The 27,043-nt window shown below is 44.3% G+C and overlaps 1 protein-coding gene across 1 annotated transcript in view; it reads left to right on the top strand.

Moving 5' to 3' along the window:
• The window catches only part of LIMK1 (LIM domain kinase 1), a 103,669-nt gene that overhangs the window by 59,364 nt on the left and 17,262 nt on the right, over window positions 1-27,043 (top strand). The window contains 6 exon segments of the mRNA XM_044283927.1: window positions 16,054-16,192; window positions 16,359-16,468; window positions 18,529-18,561; window positions 18,563-18,700; window positions 26,587-26,692; window positions 26,782-26,906. Of these exon segments, the coding sequence (XP_044139862.1) occupies window positions 16,054-16,192; window positions 16,359-16,468; window positions 18,529-18,561; window positions 18,563-18,700; window positions 26,587-26,692; window positions 26,782-26,906 (651 nt within the window).

Genomic DNA, 27,043 nt, shown 5'->3' with positions numbered 1-27,043 from the left:
TCTGCTCGGCTCCTCCTGCAGCATGGTGCTGTCAAATTGCATTGTATTTTTTTGTGACATGTACTTATTAAGCAAAATGATAAATTACCCCCTGTAGTACTTTACAGCCCTGTATTCTGGAGCACCACTGCTTAGACATTGGACACTATACTATTTTTGCAGTAGATGGTGGTGGAGTAGTGTAGTACTTTAGGGAACTGTATGTTTGGCCAATATATGTGGCTGTTATTTTGGCAGCATACTATATAGCACTTCTAATCAGGCACTGCATGGAATCGTTATGTGTAGAATGCATGGCGACTGAATGTACCACATCAAGCAACACAAGGTTGGTTCTCTCAAAAATGGTGCAAATGATGGATAAATACAATGCAAATCAGAGTGACGGTCCTTATGACCCTCTCATGTCAGTTTTTCCCCTATAAATGTATCATTTACATTACTCTCAGTGCCCAGTGGTCCACACACTAATATTCCTATCTGACGTACAATCAGTAGTGTCATTTTCCTAGGAGTCAAGGGAAAACCCACAGGAACCCCGTGTAAGGCTTCATGTACAAGGTTTTGTCTGCAGTCTGCATTTTTCTTTTCTCCCATCATTACAAATGACTATTCTCGTCTGCAATACAGAACAGAATTGGACGTGTTATATAATTGGTGGAACGGCCACCCAGTGGCGTAGTGTGGGTTGCCAGCACCCGGGGCAAGCCTGTGTAACACCATAGATAACACAGTGATAACTCTCTGTGTACAGATAATGTAGTAGATGAGCCCGCAGGATTCATAACACGCACAGTGTGACCTGAAGTCTGGGGCCGGGCTTAGGCAGTGTGGGCCAAATTCTATATCCACCCCACACCCACCCCAAAAACAGATATTTGGATGGACATAACATACATTGCTATGAAATGTACAGGAGAATACAGCACCATACCTGTTACATCCAGTGACATCTCCTGTGATGTAGACTTTCCTCAGCGTCTTCATTCGGAGATAGGACCGTCATGATACCTTCTTTCAGCTGCGTCTCGTCTCTGCAAAGTTTCACTTTTTTTTTTTTTTTTAATTAGATTCCTCACTTTGCTATCATCCTCAGATAACAGACCTCCCCTCCTCATGTAGTGCCCATAAGTATAATGTATAATTATAATATATAATGGCCCATCTGTATTATTATTATTATTGCCCCCTCTGTATTATTATTATTATTAATAATATTATAATGGCCACCTCTGTAGTATTATTGTAATAATTATAACCCCCTCTTTATCATAGTAATAATTAAGGCCCCCTTCTGCCCCTCCAGCATACAGTCCCTATGTAAAATACAACCTTCCCCCTGCCTTCAGCCCCTCCAGCATACAGTCCCATGTAAATAATATCACCTTCCCTCTCTTCGCCGCCTGCCTTCAGCCCCTCCAGCATACAGTCCCATGTAAGATACATCACTCCCCCTGCCTTCAGCCCTTCTTGCAAACAGTCCTATGTAAAATACATTACTCCCCGTGCCTTCAGCCCCTCCAGCATATAGTCCCATGTAAGGTACATCACTCTCCTGCTTTCAGCCCCTCCAGCATATAGTCCCATGTAAGATACAACCCTCCCCCACTTCCTTCAGCCCCTCCAGCATGCAGTCCCATGTAAGACACTTCACTTCCCTGCCTTCAGCCCCTCCAACATACAGTCCCATATAAAATACAAAACTTCCCCTGCCTTCTGTCCTTCTTGCAAACAGTCCCATTTAAAATCCATCTCTCCCCCTGCTTTCAGCCCCTCCAGCATACAGTCGCATGTAAAATACATCACTCCCCCTGCCTTCAGCCCCTCCAGCATTCAGTCCCATGTAAAATACATCAGTCCCATGTAAGATAAATCACTTCCCCTTCAGCTCCTCCAGCATACAGTACTATGTAAGATACAACCCCCAGAGGATGCCATCTGCCGATCTCTGCTGTCCATATACCAGGCCTATCAGTATTACTTCTTCATATACTGCCTGCCCGCCGGTCACTCAGTGCTTATAGCCAAGCACCAGTGCCATGAGAGCCAAGTCAAGCAGGTGGCAATCAGGGTGCTGGTGAAGGATGACTAGAGAGACAGTACTGCCCAGAGGATCCCATCTGCCCATCTCTGCTGTCCATATACCAGGCCAGGCCTACCAGTATTACCCCTCGATATACCGCTTGGTCACCCCACCTAACACTCAGGGAGTGACTCAGTCACACTGTGACACTGACTGTCACTCGCTGTCAGTGTCTCTCATTCCGGCTGCCCTGTGGAGCCTGTCCTGAAGGGGCACTGCGGCAGCCATCTTCTTCTTGCTCCGGCTACGCAGTGTCTTTCCCGCCTGAAAAGTGTGTGGAGCCTATCAGTGAAGTGCCGTACTGCCGTGCGCGCCTTGGTGATTCATCAGGGCGCGCGCTACTTCTGCTGAAACCGCTCCTCAATGTGTGGCGCTGCGCAGGGCAGCAGAAGCAGAGCGAAAAACTGAGGTTAACAGATTTTTTGTGCCAGCGGCCAGCACCCCCCTGCAGTCTGGCGCCCGGGGCAACACCCCACCCCCCCTGCCCCCATGCTACACCACTGCGGCCACCCAAATCCACAAAGATTACGGATGTGTACATGGCCCTTGTAAGGTTTTGATCTGTGCTATTTCCCGGCAGAAAGTGTTCTGCATTGGGTATTTTTCTGTGATAACTAGGCATGAATGTGGTGTTCATTTCACAGCCACATCCTGTCAGTCTGGTTTCCAGTGTCGGCTGTGCTACTGGATATGTACAGAAAGAGGAAGAGCCTCTGTTAATTAGAGACACGCATTGAATTACCTGCCAGCAAAGACCCCCAGCATAAAGGGTCCGCACTACAAGAGAAAGCACTCAGTTATCTGGAGGCTAATGGTTTTGCAACCTTGTAGACTTTGTCCTTTCAGGCCCTGAAATCTCACTCCATGTGTTTAAGTTGTATATATTACAAACTTGCATAATATCAATGTTTAGTGCTATTTATCAATAAGGTACAACCCCTTTAAAGGGAACCTGTCACCACAATAATGTCCCCAAACACCCAGGGTACCTCACAGCTGTGGTCATCATGTCCTAATAATGTTTTTGGGTAGGTTGTCTAATGGATAATTTATTTTTTTTAATCCGTTTTTTTTAAATTGAAATAAACAGTATCATGTGAACACCAAAAAGGAGTTCTTAGTTTTTTGTACAATTGAAAATAAGTGGTGTACGCAGACACCTAAGACAATTATGGGAAGTCAAGAAATATATGAGCAATACAGCATTAAAATGATTAACATACTGTAACATTTTACTCAATAACGCCCTCCCACCCACCCCTTCCCAAATTGAGCAGAGAGACAGCAATGTTGGTACATTAAGGACAACCATGCGTCTGGGCATCAAGACTACTCTGTCCGAGAATAATTGGCTCAGCCGTTCAAACATCACACAGTAATTATGTAGAGCGACCCGGGAGGGAGAGTAAGAAGGTCATTTGTCCCCATACACAATCTTGAACTAGGGCCTGTGAAGCTAGTTGCGCAGACTCAACCCATCCTTGCCATAGAGATAAGAACTTATTTGGACAATTTTGTTTAGCATATACTCCCTTTTCTAACCTCAGGGTTATATTCATCCTATTAATAACTTCTTGCCTTGTGGGCGGGGCCTTTCGTTTCCAATGTTTGGCTATCAGTACCCTAGCCTGGAACAGGAGTCTGTGAATACATAAGGAGCTCCTGTCCCGAAAAATCTAGTAGCCCCAACATGCAGATCCTAGGGTCATCAGGTAAACGTATGTGAGTTGCCGTTGCTATAATACTTCTGACATCCTCCCAATAGGATCGCAGCCGTGGGCAACTCCAAATCATATGGAGCAGTGTCACTTCCTCTCCCCCACATCTAGGGCACATTGAATTCGGACGAACGCTAATCCTGAAAATAAATTGTGGGGTCCTATGCACTCGATGGATTTGGAACAATTGTGACAGTCGCTGGGATTCACTAACTGTTAAAGAGGGACTGAGGGCCAGAATCTGTCCATTGTTCCTGGGACAACACTCCAAGATCCTTTTCCCACTGGGCCTTTGCCCTAATGGTAGTAGAAGAGGAGGTAGTATCAATAATATATCTATAAAGCAAAGAAATTAGGCCTTTAGTAGAGGAGCCATTTAATAAATGCTTAATCACAGAGGGAGAGTCAGTAATCTGCACTCCCTTGGGAAATTGTGTCTAAAAACGCATGCCTGAATTGCAAAAACTGAAAAAATACTGTGTTGGGCAAGTTAAACTCTTCCTGCAACTATGTAAAGGATTTAAAAGCTCCACCTGATAGACCTCTCCTCTCCCATGGAGAAAAACCTTCCAGACTAAATATCACAGAAGCCAGTAATACCTATCAGATTTTTGAATTTAGACCATACTTTGGTCACCAGGGACAGTGTGGGAAGTGTACCATGAACTGATCTGGAGCACCCTAATTCCTTGTGGCAATAGGAGCCCTTTGTTTCGTGATAAATTAAATAATAGCAGCCGAAGAATCCAGCTCATCAGTTTGAAGCCACCCTTTAAAGTGTTGCAGCTGGGCAGCTATGAAGTAAAACCATGGATTCGGCAAAGATAGCCCACCCCTCCTTACTTTTTTTAAGCGTTTCAATACGTATCCTCGGTTGCTTTTTCCTCCAAATTAGGAACCTAAAAATACCCTGAGTTTTAAAAAACAAACGTTGTGGGATCCAGACTGGAGAGTTATGGAGAATATATAACAACTGAGGCATAAGTACCATTTTTATAAGGTTACTGCAACCAATAACCGATAGAGGCAGTTTATACCAAGTATTAGATTTAGTGATAAATTTGGCAATCAGTGGTTCTATATTTAACTTAATATAGTCAGTCGGGGATGGAGTCACATCACTCCTAGATATTTGAATCTGTCATTCTCTTGTAAGAGTAAACCTCCAATATCCAATGAGGCTGGTAGTGGATGTAATGGAAGGATTGTGGACTTATCCCAGTTAATGGTGTGTCCGGAGTAAGTCCCAAATCCAACAATTTCCTGCATTATGGAATCAATGGAATTTTGCAGGTCTCCCACATATAATAGCAGGTCGTCCGCGTATAACGAAACTCTCTCTTCCTGATGACCCACCTGAAAACCCTGCCGGTGCGTCGATGTGCGCAACAAACATGCAAGAGGTTCATTGGCGATTGCGAATAGCAAGGGTGACAAGGGACATCCCTGCCGAGTACCCCTATGTAGAGGGAAATATCCAGAGAGCATCCCGTTCGCCCTAATTCTCGCAATTGGGGAATGATATAATAGCCGTACCCAGGAAATAAAACCATTACCAAAGCCCATAGCTGCTAGGACTTCCCATAGGTAACTCCATTCTATACTGTCGAAGGCCTTAGCAGCGTCTAAGGACACCCCTCTAATGGATAATTTTGCTGTAGATTTATTCCCTCATGAGCCGCATGCAAATGGGCCGTTTGAAGTTAAAAGGAACCTGTCATCAGAACTGGCTTATTGAACTTTTGACATGGTCACACTGTTGAAGCTGCCAGCTTTCAGAAACTGATTTTGTTGAATAAAAAATAAAAATAAAATTGTGACAAAAATTCACTTTTTTAAAATATACCTGACGTCATAAAAGTGTAGCTCAGGGAGGCACAGGGCGTATCGCTGAATGAGGCAAGTCATATTTTCTAACCTGTCCAACTTGCTCTCACTGACCTCCCCTGGCTTCCTGATGTCAGTGCCTGGCAATGCGAAATCTCATGCAGGCTCAGAAGACCTCTTTCCGCAGCCAGGACCCTGACCTCAGCTCACAGTGGTCCCAGCTTCTCCTGAGTGCAGTGAGTACTTGAAGCCTCCACTTATTGCACGTGTCAGGATCCCAAAAGTTGCAGCGCCAGATATGTTAATCTGGAGTGACTTCCATTTGCTAGAGAAGGTTTCTCCCTGCTGTGACAAACTGAAAGTTTTCGCAAGACCATGCTGCACCACAGCTTCAAGGGGGGCCGTGTCTCTCTCATATCGGTGTGAGACGCAACCGTAGAAGAAAAACAGGAGAGCCCAGCAGCCTCCATCATCAAAGACAGTTAGCCTAGAAAATCCTAGCAGGGTCTTTGGGTCTTCTTGTCTTAGGCGGTGGAGACTGTTGGGCTCTTCTGTTCTTCTTCTACAGTGGAGTCTCACTTCTTCGTGAGTGAGACGCGGCCCTGTCTGAAGCTATGATGCAGCAGGGAAGTTCTCGTGATGGAGATCGTCACAGCGGTGAGAAATCTCCCCTAGCAAGGAAGAGGAGGGACTGGCCAAACCTCTGGCTAGTCTCTCTCCATTAACATATCAGGCTCCGCAATTTTTGGGGAACATATCAAGAACGGGGGATATCTCATGAACTGGGGGTATGCCATGCTCGGTGAATGCCAAACAGTTTTATATATATATAACAATTATTTTGGTTTGGTGACAGGTCCTCTTTAAAGGGTGTTCACTGACGCATGGACAGTGTAAATTTCCTAAACCCTGTAAAAGGGGGAAGAAATTCCTGGCCGTCTAGGGTTGGTTTAATTTCCAGTTGTGAGAAGGCCAAACATGCGCATTGACTTGACAGTGGATTGTAGGTCGAATACCAAGGGCCAGTGCCATTGAATCGTGAATGTAATGCTAGGAGTCAGTGCCAGCAGAGGGACCGATTTTGATCATATATACCTCAATGCTACTGAGGGATCTCACTCATCAGTATTTTTTACCAAGTCCTACAAAAAGCTTGGTGGCCTGGAAACCCCAATAATGTTGCATCATGAATATGGTGGGAAAAATGACTTGATTTTGAAACTAAACTAAAAGGAAATTTAGACTAGAACATTCCATCAAGCAAACATGATTTATAAAAAAATGGCTGCGGTATATCAGTGTTAGGGACCCATCTGCGGAAGCCACCTTGACGCCTGGTAGATGGGCCCGACACACGTTTGATTAAAAATGTGCGCAAAGAGCTTCCATTTACTCATTTATAGTAGGTAAAATACCACTTTTATTTAGGATGATCCCCATTTCTCAGTACTATTGTTTGCATGTATAATGGTGTGCAGCTATTTTTTTTTTTTTTTTTTTTTTTTTTAACAACCTTGATTTTGAAACTGGCAGAAATGATGAATTTTCCTAACAATTTTCTTATATAATGACAAGCAGATTTCTGGGATGTAAGCTGACATTCTGGTTTTGTTATAGAAATGAGGATCACTTGCCACCAGACAGTCCTATAAATTCTCACCATCCGAGCAGACTTGTGTGGTAAAGTCCTGCTGAGAAGGACAATTAGGCCTTGTATATTTCTTTCCACAACCCCCTCCATTTTAGGTGCTGTCATATACCGAGAATTTCTCTCAATTTCATGGTTTTGTTACAACTGTCTGGTCTTGATTTATTTTAATAACCTCAAATATTCACTCACTTTCCGAGAGTATTTACCCTATTACAAGATGCCAGAGTCGTAAAGACAGCGGAGATCTAAGTGGTGGTTTTCGATTCTGGGTCAAACATCAATTATATTTTAATGGCATAATCATTTTGAAAGCGTACGTCTGAATTTATAGGCCCTGTTTCCCTGTCTGCACTTCTCCTACATAAGTAATATATTGAGCCATGAGAGGATGTGGGCGCAGCAGTCAGTGCGAGCTCAGCATCTCAGGTGGTTAGATATAACTTTTGCTATAATATTTGTGAATGGCATTATTGTCCTCGTCAATACTTGCATCCCATACAATAACAGTATTGGAGCATCCTTCGTGTTGTTCTTCTCTTTTTCCTCCTGAAAATGTATGGATTGACAACAGGGTGTTACCATACAGTAGAGAGTGACAGCATGGATTGGACCGTTTTAGACTAGGGAGTTCAATAAGAGAAACTCGCAACGTGTGTCAGTGTGAGTTCCAGTTCTGAACTCTACTCTGGTAGGAGCGCACAGCCTTAGGCCTCATGCACACGACCGTAGTTGTGTTCCGTGTCCGTTGTTCTATTTTCCGTGATTTTCTGCGGACCCATTGACTTTTAATGGGTCCGTGGAAAACTCGGCTAATGCACCGTTTGTCATCCGCGTCCGTGATCCGTGTTTCCAGTCCATGAAAAAAATAGGACCTGTCCTATTTTTTTCATGGACAACGGTTCGCGGACCCATTCAAGTCAATGGGTCCGTGAAAACGCAGAGAGGCACACGAGATTGTCATCCACATCCGCGTCAGTTTTTTTCCTATCATTTGCATGGCAAACTTGACTTAGATTTTTTTTTACTTTCCTTCATGTCTGGAGATCCTCCAAAAATTAAGGAAGACACATGGAAACAAAAACGAATCACGGAACAACAGAACCCCGTTTTGCGGACCGAGAAAAACAACTGTCGTGTGCATGAGGCCTTATAATGATTTATAATGCTGTGTGACCCTGAGAGTCCTGGAATCTATTGTATTACACTGACAGCATTATGTCAGTGTAATTCAATAGATTCCAGGTCTAACAGGGACCCGCAGCCTTATATTGCCATATATTGTATTATAATGCTGTGCATTTTATTCATAAACTTCTAGTAGAAGTGATGGAGAAACTTTACTGCAGTGACGAGGGACACTGTTAAAACCCCCTTCACATCCGGACACAATGGGGGTCTTTAATAACGTAACACAGCTGGCTTACATTTAGAACATTTTCTATGCCTAAGGGCTCATGCACACGACAGTATTTTGCGTTCAGTATACTGGACGTTTTTTGAGCTCAGTATACGGAACATATACTGAACCATTCATTTCAATGGTTCAGCAAAAAATACTGAAGTGTCTCCGTGTGCATTCCGTTTCAGTATTTCAGTATTTCCGTGCCGTGAAAAGATAGAACATGTCCTATTCTTGTCCGCAAATCACGGTGCTTGGCTCCATTCAAGTCAATGGGTCCGCAAAAAAAAACGGAACACATACGGAAATGCATCCGTATGTCTTCCGTATCCGTTCCGTTTTTGCTGAACCATCTATTGAAAATGTTATGCCCAGCCCAATTTTGACTATGTAATTACTGTATACTGTATATGGCATACGGAAAAACGGAACGGAAAAACGGAAAGGAAACGGAAACACAACGGAAACAAAAAACGGAACAACGGATCCGTAAAAAACGGACCGCAAAACACTGAAAAAGCAATACTGTCGTGTGCATGAGGCCTAAAACAGACGTAGAAAATGGTAAATGAAAGGGGCCTGTCGGCCCGCCCACACCAAACCCCCGTTTTTAGACATGGTGTTAGTTGGGAAAAGTCGCAGATTGCGGCGCAAATAACCTTTGCACCAGAATCTGTGACAGAGATACAAAACCATCTGGCATATATCATTTAGTAAATGACCCCCTTCAGTGGACACTACAGCCACCATTGCAAGAGTACAATTGAGAGAGAAGAGGGCCATAACTCCCATCATTGCCTAAATCCATACATTGTTGTCAGGGAAGAATTGCACTTTGTACAGTAGAAACTGAGTTTTGCTAGCGTGGGATGTACTACAACTCCTATTTTGCACTTCAGTAAAGGCAGACATTTATTCTGCTCCATCGGGCCTGGTCACTGGCTCCTGCACGATATACCGGCCCTTGCACTCTACGCGCACCCATCCAAACAGTTAACATCACGGGCCCCCTGACTACCATCGGTCAGGAGTCCCAGAACTGGGGTTGTTCCCTGAGGTACGAAAAGGTGTCGCCTCCCTTAACTTAACTGCCCTAGAGAGCAACTATATATGAAAAGCCACTGTGATTGACTGTGACAGCCAGAGCCACTACCACTCCCATCCTCCGCTGCAGAACCTCCACCTATCAGGTACTGATGACTATCCTGGGGATAGGTCCTCACTACTAAACACCCGGAAAACCCCATTAATAACTTGCAAACAACTGACAATTGAGAAGAAGTTTACAGACACCAAAACCTTAAAATGAGGCATAAACGAAAGTATTAAGCGCTGATGACAGATGTCGAATGGAACGGGGGGTGCTGACAGGACGGCGTGCGAGTGGGCTAGGTGTGACATGTTTCCTCACTGCCTCAGTATGGCGTTATATATAGCCGGAGTACGCTGCTATTTTAAGTGTGCATTTTCACGCCTTGTAATAATACCCGTTACTTCCCTGCGCGCTCTGCAGAGCCGCGGCTCCTTAGGGGTTAACAGAGGCTTCCGCTTTGCCTTGTGGGTTTTCATTGGTGGTTCTTCTCCGGGAAGGATTCAAATGGAGCAATTAGGTTTCCTTCCTCATTAATGACCAGAATCTGCAGGACCATGATGTCATGGTGTCATCTGGCGAAGACACAGGGGACACGGCAGACCCTTTTATTTACACACACAGAGGCCACTTCCGAAATACTGTGACGCTTCATTTCTCCTATTCAATGGCAGATGACATTAACCCTGTATGTGCAGGGTCAGACTTCTCACAGCGCATCCCACCCCAGATGATGGATCTGTATCATTTCCAACCATATAATCGCTTCATGTACACTGTACACAAGAATACAGTGCCATTACCCTGTGTAAAGCCATGAAAGTAGATGTGGCCCTAAAATATCTGGCGTTATCTGACTGCGCAGACGTCCCTCCATTACTTAGTGCTTCCTTTCTCCAAAGCTTGGCGTGGCTGTGATCATCTGCGCTCACACACACACACGGGCTGCGGTCAGGATGCAGCCCACATACAGAGCAGTGCTGCAGGCTGCCATAATGCAGTTTCCCACGGTTCATTATGGTTGGCCAACACAGCCTCTCAGCATGGACCTTGACAATAGAATGACAGGGCTATCTCTTAAAGGCACAGCGCTTTTCATGGAAACGTTTCCTTGTACTTTGTACTATGCACTGTGTATGATACAGCGAGACAGATCCGGATGTGACATTAACCTACATTATACATGAAACAAGGCGTATACACTTCTAAATGAAAATAAAAGGATCAAATGGAAAATGGAACTAAAAAACGCCTATTTACAGGGGAAAAGTACCACAAAATACTCCTAAAAAGAAAATATCCCCCGTAAATAGTCGTTTTTGAGTTACATTTGCCATTCAATCATTTTATTAGTTAAGTCTGTCTATGGAAAAGCTGGGAAGAAATCTGACCACCACAGCTGCTCCCACATTCATTGACACCCAGCTTTTCTGGGCTCCTAGGGGTACAGGGACCCCTCCGAGCCCCCTGAAGTGAACGGAGTGGCAGTTTCAGCATTCTGCTCCATTAGGGTAACTGCATACGGTGCGGATTACGTGCGGTTTTTCCACATGGATTTTTATGCAGAAAAAAAGCAGAGCAAGGGATCATGCACACAACCGTAGCCAGTTCTGCAGTCCGCAAATTACTGAACCACAAAACACAGATCCCGGCCGTGTGCGTTCCGCATTTTGCAGAACAGAACGCCCCGTCTATAATAGAACAGTCCTATCCTTGTCCATAATGCGGACAAGAATGACCGCGGTGACACCGGATCCGCAATACACGGGTGCCGCTTTCCGACACCCGTCACTCCCGCTGTTCAGCTATATGGGAGACTGCACACGCAGTGCGCACGTGTCATCTCCCTTCTCTCTTCTGCTGCTGCTGCTGCTGCTATGTCTATGGCAAGGCAGCAGGAAGAGACAAGGGGGACTGCACGTGCACACTGCGCTTGCCATCCCATCATACAGCTGAACGGCGGGGGTGCCGGGTGTCGGACCCCCACCGATCTGATATTGATGACCTATCCTGAGGATAGGTTGCCAATACTCAAAGCCCGGTGAACCCCTTTAAGGGTTTGGCTACATGGCGATCTTGATCGCAAGACAGCTGTTGTGTCCAAGGATCACAGTGTAGCAGTGCTAGAATAGAAATAAATGGTGTTGCAGCACAACTAGCATGAGTGCTGCCACCATAAACATTCTATTCTGGGGTCACGGGCACAAGTTGCGCTGCTGCACCATTCATTTCTATGGTAGCACCGATACTCTGCGATCCTTAGGTACAAGAGCTGTCTCGCGACCAAGATTGCAGCATATCCGAACCCTTAGGTCCCTTTCACACGGGCGAGTTTTCCGCGCGGGTGCGATGCGTGAAGTGAACGCATTGCACCCGCACTGAATCCGGACCCATTCATTTCTATGGGGCTGCGTTTTTCACGCAACACAGGCCCCATAGAAGTGAATAGGGGGTGTGAAAATCGCAAGCATCCGCAAGCAAGTGTGGATGCGGTGCGATTTTCACGCACGGTTGCTAGGAGACGATCGGGATGGAGACCCGGTTATTATTATTTTCCCTTATAACATGGTTATAAGGGAAAATAATAGCATTCTGACTACAGAATGCATAGTACAATAGGGCTGGAGGGGTTAAAAAAAAATTATAATTTAACTAACCTTAGTCCACTTGTTCGCGCAGTTGGCATCTCTTCTGTCTTGTTCTGTGAGCAATAGGACCTTTGATGACATCACTGCGTTCATCACATGATCCATCACCATGGTGATGGATCATGTGATGGACCATGTGATGAGCGTAGTGACGTCATCAAATTGCTCACAGATGAAGACATAAGAGATGCCGGCTGCGCAAACAAGTGGATTAAGGTGAGTTAAAAAAAAAATATATATTTTTTAACACTGTATTCAGAATGCTATTATTTTCCCTATAAGGGGAAATAATACAATCTACACAACCTTGAACCCAAACCTGAACTTCTGTGAAGAAGTTCGGGTCTGGGTACCACAGTCAGTTTTTTATCATGCGCAAGCAAAACGCATTGCAATAAAAATGCAATAAAAACTGAACAATGGAATGCAATCGCAGTCAAAACTGACTGCAATTGGGTACCTACTCGCGCTGGTTTGCCGCAATGCATCCGGAGCTAATCCGGACACGCCCGCGTGAAAGAGGCCTTAGGCCTCTTGCACACAAACGTTTTTTTTTTATCCGTTCAGTTTTTTTGTGTTCCGTATACGAACCGTATACCGAACCATTCATTTCAATGGATCCGCAAAAAAAACTGAAGGTACACCGTATGCTTTCCGTATTTCCATTCCGTTCAAAGATAGAACAGGTCCTATTATTGTCCGCATAATGGACAAGGATAGTACTGTTCTATCAGGGGCCAGCTGTTCCGTTCTGCAAAATACGGAATGCACACGGACGTCATCTGTATTTTTTGTGGATCCGTTTTTTGCGGACAGCAAAATACTGAAAAAGCCATACGGTCGTGTGCAAGAGGCCTCCTGTTGGAGATGTCCGCTGTACTGCGGCGCTTCTGCCAGGAACATACAGGGAAGAGATGTACACATGGTAATGATCCCCCTTTTCTTTTGTGTAACCGTGAAGACTATCCCGCTGCTGCCCCTTCATGAGACACCTGGGCTCTTACCTAATTATCATCTTACGCTGAGCCTTTAAGTGGCCCTCAAGGACTAGAGCATGCACTGGGGTAACCCAAACCAGTCCTGCACGTTCCCTTTAGTTACTGTTTACTGTAGCAGAGCTGAACCTGTCAGTTCATGAGCTGAGTTTGTAATTTGTATATAGTACCGTGACATTTCAATTTCATTATCTGTGCTTTTCCAAAGGCATTAACTATATTCTCTGTCAGCAACCCGTCCATTGTTATTTTAAAGAAACTAACCTGCTAGGCCTCAGCCTGGTCTAATACAATGCGTCTGCTTGGAATCTCCCCCAATATAGAATACACGTTATTACAGCTACATGATGGTGTGTCCCTGAAAGGGGCATGCCCATCTTACACATTTATGCCCGCATCTATCTGTAACTGCCTTGGCTTCAATGGAATGGACACCATCAAATTCAATAGGGAAAGCGGCTGCACAAAGTCGGCGAACAGGGCTCAGGGTTAGGTGAGGGCCGTAGGGGTGAGACCCACCGCTGTCATAAAATAAACCATGAATACCGTATGTAAGGTGGGAATACCCCTCTAACGCTTTGATGCCCACAGCCGTATGATGTATATTAGCCCTGTAATGAGAAGGATGTCTGAAAGGCTTCTGACAGACATGTACGTCAGGCGTATTTTTCAATTTATACCTCCATATGCTGCTGTCTACACAAACAGCGGCATATGTCGGCCATAGACTCTCACACTAAATAAACTGACAACACTTTTCGGTACAATAAAAGAAAAGCCTGCAATGAGCTGGCCTGACAGAGGCACTCATTCTGGATGAAGGCGCCACCGTTTTTGCCGGTATATGCATCTATGTATTCTTGCGTACAGTAATGTGAATGGAGCCTATAGAATGGTGCAGTTCTTCTTTACATAACACTTTTATTCAATCACACTTATGTAACCTAAAGATCCATAAATTCAGCTATTCTGACTGTGATGGTAATGCCAGTTTTTCCCTTTACATGACAATTCAATATATTTGGCGCCATCTAGTGTAAGAACACGTCATTGCAGTTGTCTGCAATGGCTTATAGTGAACCAAAGCATGTGGAATAGTGTTTAAAATTGCAGGATAGTGAAAACTTAGAGAGGACCCATCGGTTAGAATGACTTGTCTCTTTTACAAAATACTTGAATATAACAATTGTGGAGCATCTTTTCTTAGGACTCTTTCACACGAGCGAGTTTTCCGTTTGGATACGTTGCGTGTAGCAAACGCATAGCAAACAGACTGAATCCTGACCCAATGCTGACTCATTTGTTTTTCTTACTTCATCTCTGCGTTCTGGTCTAATATAAATGAATAGGGCTTGCTTGAAAAACCGAAGGCATCCGGACGCAATGTGTTTTTCACTGATGGTTGCTAAGAGATGTAGATGTTCAGTTTTTTTTTCACCTTCCTGATTGCCTCTGCACAGAAACACTGAACGCAGTCGCAGACAAAACCGATTGAACTTTTGTGCAAAACCATCAGTTTTTCCCTGAACACATCCTGAGATATAAGCCTGGGGCCTCATGCACACGTCTATATTCCTCTTCCTTGTGCTGTCCGTTTAAAAAAAAAAGGAAAGAACACTGACCGATACACATCATTGGGGCTATCCACACATCAGTTTTTTTGTCATGGCCCACCTAATCCAAGAATCTCACCGCAAGTCTTATTATTGTCTATTTTTTCAGATGAGAATAGCCCTTCCCCTATTGATGAGCGTGAGAAAAAAAGTGTTCGGGAAAATGGAAATCTGGGGTTTTTTGCTGACTGAAAATCTGATAAAACCGTGTACTTGAGGTCTAAATTGGCAACTGATTATTAGTATTCACTTTGTCAAAGGAGCGTGTCCGTACACAGTGCAATCAGGACTAACAGTGTCAGACTGTGTAGGGACATACCACTTTGACAAGGAAAATGGTGATATCCAGTAATTGTTTACCATTTCCAGGAGGAATAACAGAGGAATTGCACAATGCTAAGAAAATATGCTTCACAATGCTTCTTTAAAGGATAATGTATCTACATCTTTCGGGGCAATTTTTATGGTTGCACTTTACTCATTTTGGGCTAAAAATAATTTTTTCAATTGGTCTTAATTCAAAATATTAAGCCGTTCTGTCAATAAAGGGTTAACTGTCTATCTGTGTGAATAGTACTTTCGCTTTGTGCCTCATTTAATAACCCTTGTCTCTAAATGACTAAAAATCCATATGTACTTATTTAAGACACACTCTTATAAGTAAGAGAAGCATTGATCTATAACAAGTGTTTATAATGTCAGAGATAAGGAGCCCTCAACTGAGCTGCCTGATGGAGCAGAAAGAAAATGCAGAGCCTACTAACAGATAAACTCAAGGCTGCACAGAGACAGGGGTTCAAAATTATTAGAAAATGATTTTTAGCTCAAAATTAGTTCCGTGCAATAAGAAAAAAGATTACCCCCAAAGGTGTACATAGCCCTTAAGGATATGACACTGGCTTCAATGTATTCATTTGTAAATTATCCTTGCTTTTGAAGTAGGATCTCAATATAAATGAATGTGTGTGTGAAATTATCTGATTTTTGAAGTCTACTTCTGAAATCCTTTTTCTTTTTTCCTTTTTTTAGGTGCAGCGACTGTGGTGTGTCCTTGTCCCACCGCTACTATGAAAAAGATGGGAGACTGTTCTGTAAAAAGCACTACTGGGCGCGCTTTGGCGGCATGTGCCACGGCTGCTCTGAGCATATCACCAAAGGATTGGTTATGGTAAGGAAGATAAGCCTGTGGGGTTACGTGTCTGACAGTGGTGTGTATCCGTCCTTTTCCTGGGCAACAAGATACATTTTGGACTGATATCTCTTATCGGTCATTGGTTGTTAATATGCAGATCTTCGTGGATGACTTTATGACACCGATGTTTCTGCTTTTATAGGTGGCAGGAGAGCACAAGTATCACCCAGAATGCTTTGTATGTTCCCGCTGTTCCTCTTTCATCGGTGATGGAGAGACATATGCATTGGTGGAGCGGTCCAAGTTATACTGGTAAGATACATAGTCACCCCCAAGAGATTGGTCTCAGTTTGATAGTGCCTGATATACCAGTAGACTAACTCTCCATCTTTATACACTGAAAGCGCGTTCACATCTGTGTCAGAGGCTCCATTAGGGCCCTCTGGTGCAGGTTCTATAAAAAATACTCTGCAAGCAGGACCATTTTGTCCAGTAAAGTGCCAGATCGCTAAAGGAAACCAAATCAATTCCATTATAGTCAAGAGGATCCGTCTGCTGTCAGTAATACTTCTTATCATTTTTTAAGGGAATGTATCGTGAGAACGGACATCTCAGCATTTTTTTATTTATTTTTTTACAATTGTGTGTCAATATCTATTATTTAAAAACTCTGCAATCTTGCAGTTTTTATTCTGACCGCTAAGGCTAGTGCTAAAATAACCCGGCAGGCTGTTCTGGCAGAGCAATAGCCTGACAGATTCATCATATCTGGTATAGCCGGATGCTACCTTTATCCACCGGAGCCCACTGACTATACAACAGTTCATTGTATTGTACATTGTATTACATTGTATTGTACAGTGACAATAAAGGCATCTTATCTTATATTAGGACTAGACAGGGATCCAGCATTAGTGTTGGGATTCGGCCGGACAAAAATCTTACTCGCCGGAGCCCTCGACTATAATTGGACCAGGCAGGGATCCAGCCTGTTTTCCGACATTAGTTTTTGTCTGGCCGAATCCTAGCACTAATGCTGGTAAAAGGCCGGACTCCTGCTGAGTCCCATTATAGTCCATGGGGCCTGGCAGTGCTAAAGCAGTCTCTGGCTGTGCCGAATGTGATGTTCCTTTGAAGAAACAACCTGCCGGATCATTTTAGCGCTAGTGTGAAACTAGTCTAAGCCCAATATTAGGCTGACACTTCTGACTTCTAAGCAGTCATCCTCACACCCAGGAAGGATAACACCTATATATTAGATAAGTGATGGTCACAGCTTACCTCCTCCCCCTCACGGCACAGATGACCGAGCACGTCCCACAACTCTCTCACATAGAAGCCATTGAGTCATATCCAGACACTGAATTCTTATGGCCATGTAGCTGCTGTGAACCGAAAACAACAATTCAGACATGGTGGCCACTACATAGATAGAAAAAAATAAAAATAATCCATATTTGCTTTTACTTAGCAGAAATAATATGGTTGATGTATTCTTTTTAAATTATATTGTATGCTATTGTACGCATCATAGGCAGACATTTAGGAACAAAAATATACTCTTCAGCTGTACAATCAGATGATGCAATATTGAAGGGTTTATGCAACGTTTCCAACAGCCCTTCCATGTGCCGGGCCCCTCACAGGTAATATACTCATCCCACTCCCAGCCTCTCTCCTGGTCTCCGCACCGCCACTGCTGTTTCTCCCTGTACACGGATGAAAGCATCCGGTGTCGGGGGGGATGCAGCCAATTGCAGGCGGTGATGGGGATGAGCCTTCCTAGCGTCACCCGCGATGCTAGGGAGGCTCGTCCCCGTCCTCGCCTGCAATTGGCTGCTCCCCCCTGACACGGGATGTTTTCGTCCGTGTACAGGAAGAAGCGGTAGTGCGGGGACCAGGAGCGGCGCCGGGAGCAGGGCAAGTATATTACCTGTGAGGGGCCCGGCACATGGGGGGGGGGGGGCTGTTGGAGACCCCTTTAATACTGCACGGAATATATCGCCAAATCAGAAACATTGCTGCATTTTAAGGAATTGAATATCTCAGGCTGTGGCTGTATTGTAGAGCTTTATCACTATTACACATAATCTTGTTTCTGTACGAGGGACATTGAGAAAGGTTGATGGTTGCCATGTCTACCTGCCAATGGCCACAAGAGCTGAATTCCAGTGTAAGCATTTGATATTATACGTAATGCACATATATGAGAGAGAGGTACATATAAAGGGATTGCATTGAAGGTAGAGATCTAGAACAGCTGGGAACACTAAATAGTCCGATTCTGGCTTTAGTTGTAGAGCAGGTTCAAGGATTAAAACTATGGTTTCATTGATTTCTTTTCATAAATGTAACCTAATTTCTCCTGACAGTGGACCATGCTACTTCCAGATCTCCCTGACGCCCTGTGATTGACTCCCCAGTCTCTCGATCACCTCATACGGTGACCCTGGTGTCTCTTCCAGCTTCCGATGGTAGACGTGGTCTGTCTGTCTCCATCACTCCATCATGTGCTGAGCACTCTCACACTGTGCGAGTCCGTGAGTGAGTATTTCTGGGGGTTCTGTGACAATTTTCGTATCTGAATCTAAAAATTATATATACGGTAATAGACATAGTGTGTGATATGTGAAAATTGTCATCAACGTGTTTGCAGCAGCTGATCATCTCAGGTCCAAGGCCCAGAACCACAGGAAATTACCAAGCAGGGGAAAGCCATGGTCAGGCTAGCTTCTCACCTGCACCGAATGGACGTCCTTGTAAAACATAGATGGATCAAGTCCTCCAGAGCGGGTCTCTGTTCCGGCTTTTAGGTCCCAAGTGGGGGGATTTCCTTTTTTTGCCACGCATAAGGGTGGAGTCTACAAGAGACAACCCTTTTGGAAGACACTTCTTTTCTTCTGCTGTTTGCTTAAAGGGGTTTTGCAGTATTTTTATAAATGACCTATCCGGCACCCCACTCCCCACTGAAAATTTGCTCCGACACTGGTAATAGGCACCTAAACTACACAAACCAGCCTACTACACAATGGACAGATCTGTGTAGTTCTGGCATTTCTTTTCTGATGCCAGATTACTCCTGAGCAGATGATTGTCTGGGTGTCAGACCCCCACTGATCTGAAATTGATGGCCTTGCTTATTTTCCAGTATAAAAATCCCAGAAAACCTTATGAAAAAAAAAATATATAATTTTATATATATATATATATATATATATATATAAAATTAAAGGGAACCTGTCGTCAACTTTATGCTGCCCACACTAACGGCAGCATAAAGTAGAGACAGGTGAGCTGATTTCGGCGGTCTGTCATTTAAAAGTAAGTGGTTGCCGAGAACCAACATCACAATCATTGCAGACTGGGCCTGGAATAGAGTCCCGGCCACCTGAGAAGAGTCCTGGTTAGTCATGAATTCCTGCTCTCCTGCCCACCTGCTGATGACTGACAGTCTTCTACCTAGTTATCACTGGATAGATTTGGATAGCTTTTTCATTTTTGTTCAGATAATTGCTATCAGGCCCATATCAAGGTCTGTGGAGGCCCCTGGGCAAAATAAATTGCATCACCACCTGCTGTACAAATAATGCCGCCATACAAGGCACAAAATACTGTACTGCAATGACCAAATAACAGAGCAGTAAACTGCCCGAGTAAACAGAGCTCAACCATAACTGTATCAACGATGGACACACAGAATTCCAGACTGTTCAGAAATACTTGTCTAATTTTGTCAGCTGTTTCCATGGAAACCTTCTTTTCATTGCTCGCACGCTCAGAGATTAGGTCACTTTGACCGAGTTTGGTGCCAATGGATTTTTTTTTATCCATAAAGTTAAGTAACTGCACAAGGTGAGGATGTGGGCAGACAACTGAATCATCTGTTTGTGTCTATATTTTTTCATGTATCTGCAGTGAATGCGCTCCACAATGTCATATATGCTATCATTGAAAATATCTTTGGGGCACGTTCACACATGGCGGATATGCACAGCCTTGTGCAGTACCAGCAAGGTGGATACAATTTTTAAAAAGATCCACATGCTGCTTAAAAAATGTGAAGTGTAAATACAGTGCGGATTTGAAATCTGCAACGTGTCAGTATATCTTGCGGATCTTCACCACAGATTTCCACCTTTGCACTGGTGAGGGTGAAATCCACAGCCATTACCACATGTAATTTATGCAGTTTATGCCACACATCCACGGCTGAATCGGCAGCGCACTTTTCTGCGGTATTCTGCGTCCAGTGTGTACATACCATTAAACACCCCTTCCATTCACTGACAGATAACAATAAGGAATGGAAGCACAGATCATTTTCAAAAATTGCAAAGCTTTCCATTCATACAATGATTACCCAAAACAAAGGGTAAAGATCACTTTGGGCTAAAGATAATTTTTTTTCCTGTTAAAACTGTTTTTCTTCTATAGCTTTCAGTTTCAGTGAATGAATCTGTAGTCTTTATCTGTACTTTCCTAACCGTTTATGTTATCAATTTTATAATAATATGGTTTAAATGAGTGTTTATGAGCTGTCAGGAGTTCAGACATAAGGGCTACAGCTCCAGCCGACAGAGAGGTTCTCTGATGGATTCAGTGTGAAGCAGAACACCTGGTAGTCTGCAAACACACTGAAATGGAAAGCTCTAGAAGAAAAACTGTTGAAATTTTGTAATAAAGACCAACTAAAAGAATGATTTGTAGCCCAAAATGAGCTGAATAAAATAATAAAAAAATTGAGTGTCCCTAGTCTTTAAGTCACAAAACTTCTTTAAAGGTGTTGACCAGAATTTCTTAGAAAATGGTCAGAATAGGTTAAAAATAAAACAAGCAATACATAAAGGGTATTCTAGGATTTTAATATTGATAGCTTATCCCCAGGACAGGTCATCAATATCTGATTGGCGGGGTCTTACACCCAGCACACCCACTGATCTGCTGTTTGAGGCGCCGGAACAACGCAGCTCTGTCCATCTACTGGACCAGAGATGCTAAACCTGCATTCTTCCAGCTGTTGCAAAACGACAACTCCCAGTATGCCTGGACAGTCTACAGCTATTAGAGCATGCTGGGAGTTGTAGTTTTTCAATAGCAGAAGGGCTGCAGGTTCATCATCCCTGGTCTAGTAGAATGGAGCAGGAATCTGCAGTGCGTCTCCAATTTAAATAAATATAAGCAGCGCTGCAGTTACCGCCTCTATCCACTGCACAATCCTGGAATACCCCTGGTGCCTCTCGACACACAGGAAATAACCTCTTAGCTAATTACTGCACATATGTAGCAGTAACCCAGTGATTGGGTGAGCCGGCATTTCCTGCATGTTGTGATGTACCAGGAAGTATAGACCAACAGGGGACCTTATACCAATTTTGATCCTTTATTACAAAATTTGTATCCTCCAGACAACCCCTTTTATTAATGACCTATCCTCAGAATAGGTCATCAATATCTAATTGTTGACACCCAGCACCCCTGCCAATCTGCTTTTTGAAGAGGCTGTGGCGCTCTGGTGAGCTCTGCGGCCTCCTTACAGCGTCATACAGAGGTTGCACTACTTTTTTTCAAGAAGAGTAAAAATACTCCTCTTACTATTTTTGAGGAGTATTTTAAAGGGCTTCTGTCACCCCACTAAAGTCATTTTTTTTTTTTTGCTACTTACATTCCTTATACTGCGATATATCAATATATAATGATCTTACTCATTTTCGTTCAGCAGTTTCTTAAAAAAATGGACCTTTATAATATGTAACTTACCTCTCTACCAGCAAGTAGGGCGGCTACTTGCTGGTAGCAGCCGCATCCTCCTTTCATAAAGACGCTCGCTCCTCATGTTGAATGACAGGATCCAGCGAACGCGCTCGTCCTCTGGCTAGCCCTGTCTGCGTTCAAAATCTGGCGCCTGCGCCGTACCGGTCTTCAGTCGGCACAGGCGCACTGAGAGGAGGACCCTGCGCTGGGTGTAGATGTGACGTCATCGGCGCAGACGCATTGAGGATAGAGTGGCAAAGCGAGCATCCTCCTCTCAGTGCGCCTTCGCCGACTGAAGACCGGTTCGGCAGGTCCCAGCTCTTTAGGACGTACCATTCCGGAGTTATTCTCAAAATATGACCTGCATTAGCCAATAGAAGCCAGAAAGCCTTTCCCTTAAATCCGAACTGCCATTTACATGGTCACATGTCCCTTATTAGCCAATAGAAGAGAAGCTCGCAGGTCCTACTCCAGGTTGCCATAACAACTGATCACAGGTTTTAGCAGTTGCTAGGTCCTTAAATATTCAGTCATATGACGTATGATGGCACAACTACACTGCTACATGCATGGGGGGGCAGGGGCCACTATTAAATGGACAGGCGCTATGGAGTTCGCTGATAAAGGGGCAGGCACTGCGGAGGTCACTGTTAAAGGGGCGTTCACTGTGGATGTTACTGTTAAGGGGGCAGGCCGCTGTGGAGGACATTGTTAAAGGGGAGGGCACTGCGGAGGTCACTGTTAAGGGGGCAGGGTACTGTGAGGTCACTGTTATGGGAAAGGGGTACTGTTTCATTCACTGTTAAAGGGATGGGTGATGGGAAGGTCTCTTTTAAGGGGCAGGGAACAGTGGAGGTCACAGATAAGGGGACGGTCCCATATGGAGGTCAGTTTTCAGGGGTGGGGTGCTGTAGAGGTCACTGTTAAGGGGGCGGACCCCTGAGGAGGTCACTGTCAAGGGAGTGGGGTGCTGTGAAACTCACTGTTAAAGGGGCAGGCTGCTGTGAAGGTCAAAGTTAAGGGGATGGGCTGCTGTGGAGTTAACTGTTAAGGAGGCGGGGTGCTGGAGAGGTAAATGTTATGGGGGATACTGTCAATATCTTTTAACGACACACATAAACATTAAACGGAGTCTGTCAGCACATTTACCCCTTTTTAACAGTTCCCATAGCACTGTAGCCGCAACATAGATGATTAAAACGGTACCTTTATATGCTTTTGTGGACTTGTAAAACTGCCAAAAACGAACTTCGATGCATATGTAAAGGAGGGCTCGCAAGTGCCCAGGGGCGGCGTCCACCGCGTTGGTGCCCAGGCAGCTCTGCCTCTTCGGCTCTTATCTCCGCCCAGCCTCTTCCTCTGCCCGCCCAGCCTCTTCCTCTGCCCGCCCATCTGTTTTCTCTCCCTCTCAGCGAGATCCCACGCCTATTCGCTGACTTCCTTGGTCGGGGCATGCGCACTGTGATGCCCATTGCTGGCACGGCATCGCAGTAGCTTATGTGCATGCGCCGGCTAACAGCGCGAAAACTGCACAAAGGAGGCGGTCAAACGGCGCAAGAGAAGAGGAAGAAAGCCGAGCGAGCAGCTGTCACTGCAGACACAGAGAGCCAAGAGAGGTACATTTATCTGTTTGATCCGTTAGCCGGCGCATGCGCATAAGCTACTGCGATGCCGTGCCAGCAATGGGCATCGCAGTGCGCATGCCCCGGCCAAGGAAGTCAGCGTGTAGGCGCGGGATCTTGCTGAGAGGGAGAGAAAACTGATGGGCGGGCTGAGGAAGAGGCTGGGCGGGCAGAGGAAGAGGCTGGGCGGGGATAAGAGCCGAAGAGGCAGAGCTGCCTGGGCACCAACGCAGTGGACGCCGCCCCTGGGCACTTGCGAGCCCTCCTTTACATATGCATCAAAGTTCGTTTTTGGCAGTTTTACAAGTCCACAAAAGCATATAAAGGTACAGTTTTAATAATCTGTGTTGCGGCTACAGCTGCTATGGGAACTGTTAAAAAGGGGTAAATGTGCTGACAGCAGTGGCGTTGCTAGGGCTGGTGTCACCCAGTGCGGTAGAAAATGGTGTCACCCCCGGAAGCAATAATTTTTTAGTCACATAACCAATAATTTAGTTATATAATGATTTAGTTATATAATGTGGTACAATAATTTAGGCTACTTTCACACTAGCGTTCGGGTGTCCGCTTGTGAGCTCCGTTTGAAGGCTCTCACAAGCGGACCCGAACGCATCCGTCCAGCACTAATGCATTCTGAGTGGACGCGGATCCGCTCAGAATGCATCAGTCTGGCAGCGTTCAGCCTCTGCTCCGCTCAGCAGGCGGACACCTGAACGCTGCTTGCAGCGTTCGGGTGTCCGCCTGGCCGTGCGGAGGCAAGCGGATCCGTCCAGACTTACAATGTAAGTCAATGGGGACGGATCCGTTTGAAGATGACACAATATGGCTCAATCTTCAAACGGATCCGTCCCCCATTGACTTTACATTGAAAGTCTGGACGGATCCGTCTGAGGCCATTTTCACACTTAGAAATATTTTAACAATATAATTTAGACGGATCCGCTCTGAACGCAAGTGTGAAAGTAGCCTAAGTTAATAATAATTTAGTTATATAATGTGGTACATAATGTGGGCAAAATATACCTAATTACATACCATTCCCAATACATAAACTTATTTTTATGTGAAAAATGGCTATTTTTTTTTTTTTTTTTAAAGTGATACACTTTGGTGCCAGGTGGTGTACCATAATAAAAATGCCAGGGTACACCCCCTGGCACCAAAGAGTATCACTAATAAAAATGTAAATAGCCTTTTTTCACATAAAAATAAGTTTATTTATTGGGAATGTTATGTAATTAGGTATATTTTGCCCACATTATGTACTGTGGGACTCTTTGTTTATTATATATAAATATAGGGGACACGTACTGTGCAGTAAAAATATTGCTATTGCCAAAGTCAGGAGGTAGGCAGGCTGGCAGCTCCAACAGCCCTCCGATGCGGCGCTTGCCATCCGCCGCGGCCCCACTGACGGACTCAGTCACGCCTCCTTGGGCCTGAGCACCGCACGCACCGCACGGCACACACGTAGGCTGGCACGTAGGCTTACACAATTTAGAGATGGGAAGTTCGGATCGTTTTCATGAATCGGATTTTCGGTTCACTTCCTGAGCCGGCAGAAGCAAGTGAACTGAAGATCAATGCGCATGCTCAGCTCATCGAATCTTCGGTTCACTTGCTGAGTCGGCTCTCAAGTGAACCGAAGCAACGCCACTGGCTGACAGACTCCCTTTAAATGAAATAGATAAAATATACCCATGCGAAGCCGGGTCCTTCTGCTAGTATATATATATAATACGTAGACATAACATTAAGGGGTTGCTATTCATGCAGGGAAACCATTATTAGTCTCCTCTATAATGTCTTCCTTTTAAAAATAGCAAATTTTGACCATTTTAAATTTATCTCTCAGAAGACTGAATCTTTCTACCTTTCTTGAAGCACCAAATCTGCCACGTAGGGATCGGAGCGGTAGATGAGAATTGAACAGAGACGTCTTGTCATTGTGGCAGGGAGCAGTGGGTGGCATAGTGGTACTGGGTGGGGTCTGGGACAAATGCACAGGAGGCAGTTATAGGACAGTCTTACCCACAATATATTGGACTGTTGCACAGTATAGTGTACCCTATAGTCTTCTCTGTGATCTCTGGGCATTGGCTCCATACATAAACCATACAGGAAAATAGACCTCTCCAGTGGTTCAGGCTACTTATATAGAAAAAGTAATAGCCAAGTGGCTAAACAAATCCCTGTTTTTGACCCTTATATTAAAACATAACTTTCATTTGATTATTCTAATACCTAAAGACCTTTAGAAACCTGCTGTTTCTCCAGATGACCTTATTTTGATAGTAGTGTTAATAGAGTCTCAAAGGTCTATAAAAGTAGTGTACCTGCTTTTATAGACCCTTGATACTTGAATGGGACTGAACTGCAACTAAGCCATGTGACCACCGAACGTGCTGTGGCCTCCAGCAGGGATGCCAGGGGTTGGGTATTGATGACAGGTCACAAATATTCTCCTCTTAGAAAACCCCTTTAATATGCTTTGTTTTTCCATTCCTTATCATTTGAACTTGTTTTCTGTCAGTGAATGCAAAGGTATTCTGGACTTTTTTAACCCATTTTGCCCCAGAGATAGAGAACTGAATAGCCACGGAGGAGTAGACATATCATAGTTGACTAATGTGGCTTGTGAGACCTAAATAATGAGATGTCAGGTTCAGCGGTGATCATGTTCTTTTCCAGGTCATTAAAATAGTTTATAAAATCACTATTTTGGAACCATCCATCTACAAAAAAAACAAAAAAAAACTTGTTTTAATTGCTCTGCAAACTTAAACCACATGTCTGCTTTTGTTACGGACACGGTTTATGTTAGGAATGGGCGATGGATCTGAGAGCTCCGGATTTTGCATGTAGTTTGCACAATGTGAGTGCATGTACATAATTGTAAGAAATATAGCAAATAATAGTAGATTTATAATATTTATTCTAATAATACATATTATTTTCTAATTGTTCATGGCTATCCCATACATGATGAAGTATCTTCTATGGCGGAAATTGCTATAATAATGTATATACGCCAACACTCTTTTCAATGTGTTTTAGACTGGATGCTGATTGTCTCAGTCCCGACATTCAAGGCTCAATTCATGTTGGAGATCGGATACTGGAGATCAATGGCACCCCTATTCGCAGCGTTCCCCTTGATGAGGTGAGCCACTATACTTGATCTCTTGCTGTTTTTTTCCTACTATTGTACATTTTTAGAAATCCTATCACTTTTTTTTTTTTTTTCTGCAGATTGATATTTTAATACAGGAGACAAGCCGGCTCTTACAGTTAACCATTGAGCACGATCCACATGAAAATACCACTTTGCCCACTCCCTGCTCAGAACCTGGAATCAGACGCCAGAGGCCTGTTACGTACGTCCATAGGTGTAACATTATGATCCTCCTGCTTTAATAATTAGCATTATGTCTCATACTAAAACCATAAAATAACTTCTGGTGATAGGAATGTGCTGGAAGAAGTATAAGGCTGTGTTTCCACCTTGTTTTTT

This window comes from Bufo gargarizans, chromosome 3, assembly GCF_014858855.1.
Source record: "Bufo gargarizans isolate SCDJY-AF-19 chromosome 3, ASM1485885v1, whole genome shotgun sequence".
NCBI classification, from domain to species: domain Eukaryota; kingdom Metazoa; phylum Chordata; class Amphibia; order Anura; family Bufonidae; genus Bufo; species Bufo gargarizans.
This window is presented reverse-complemented; position numbering and strand designations above follow the sequence as displayed.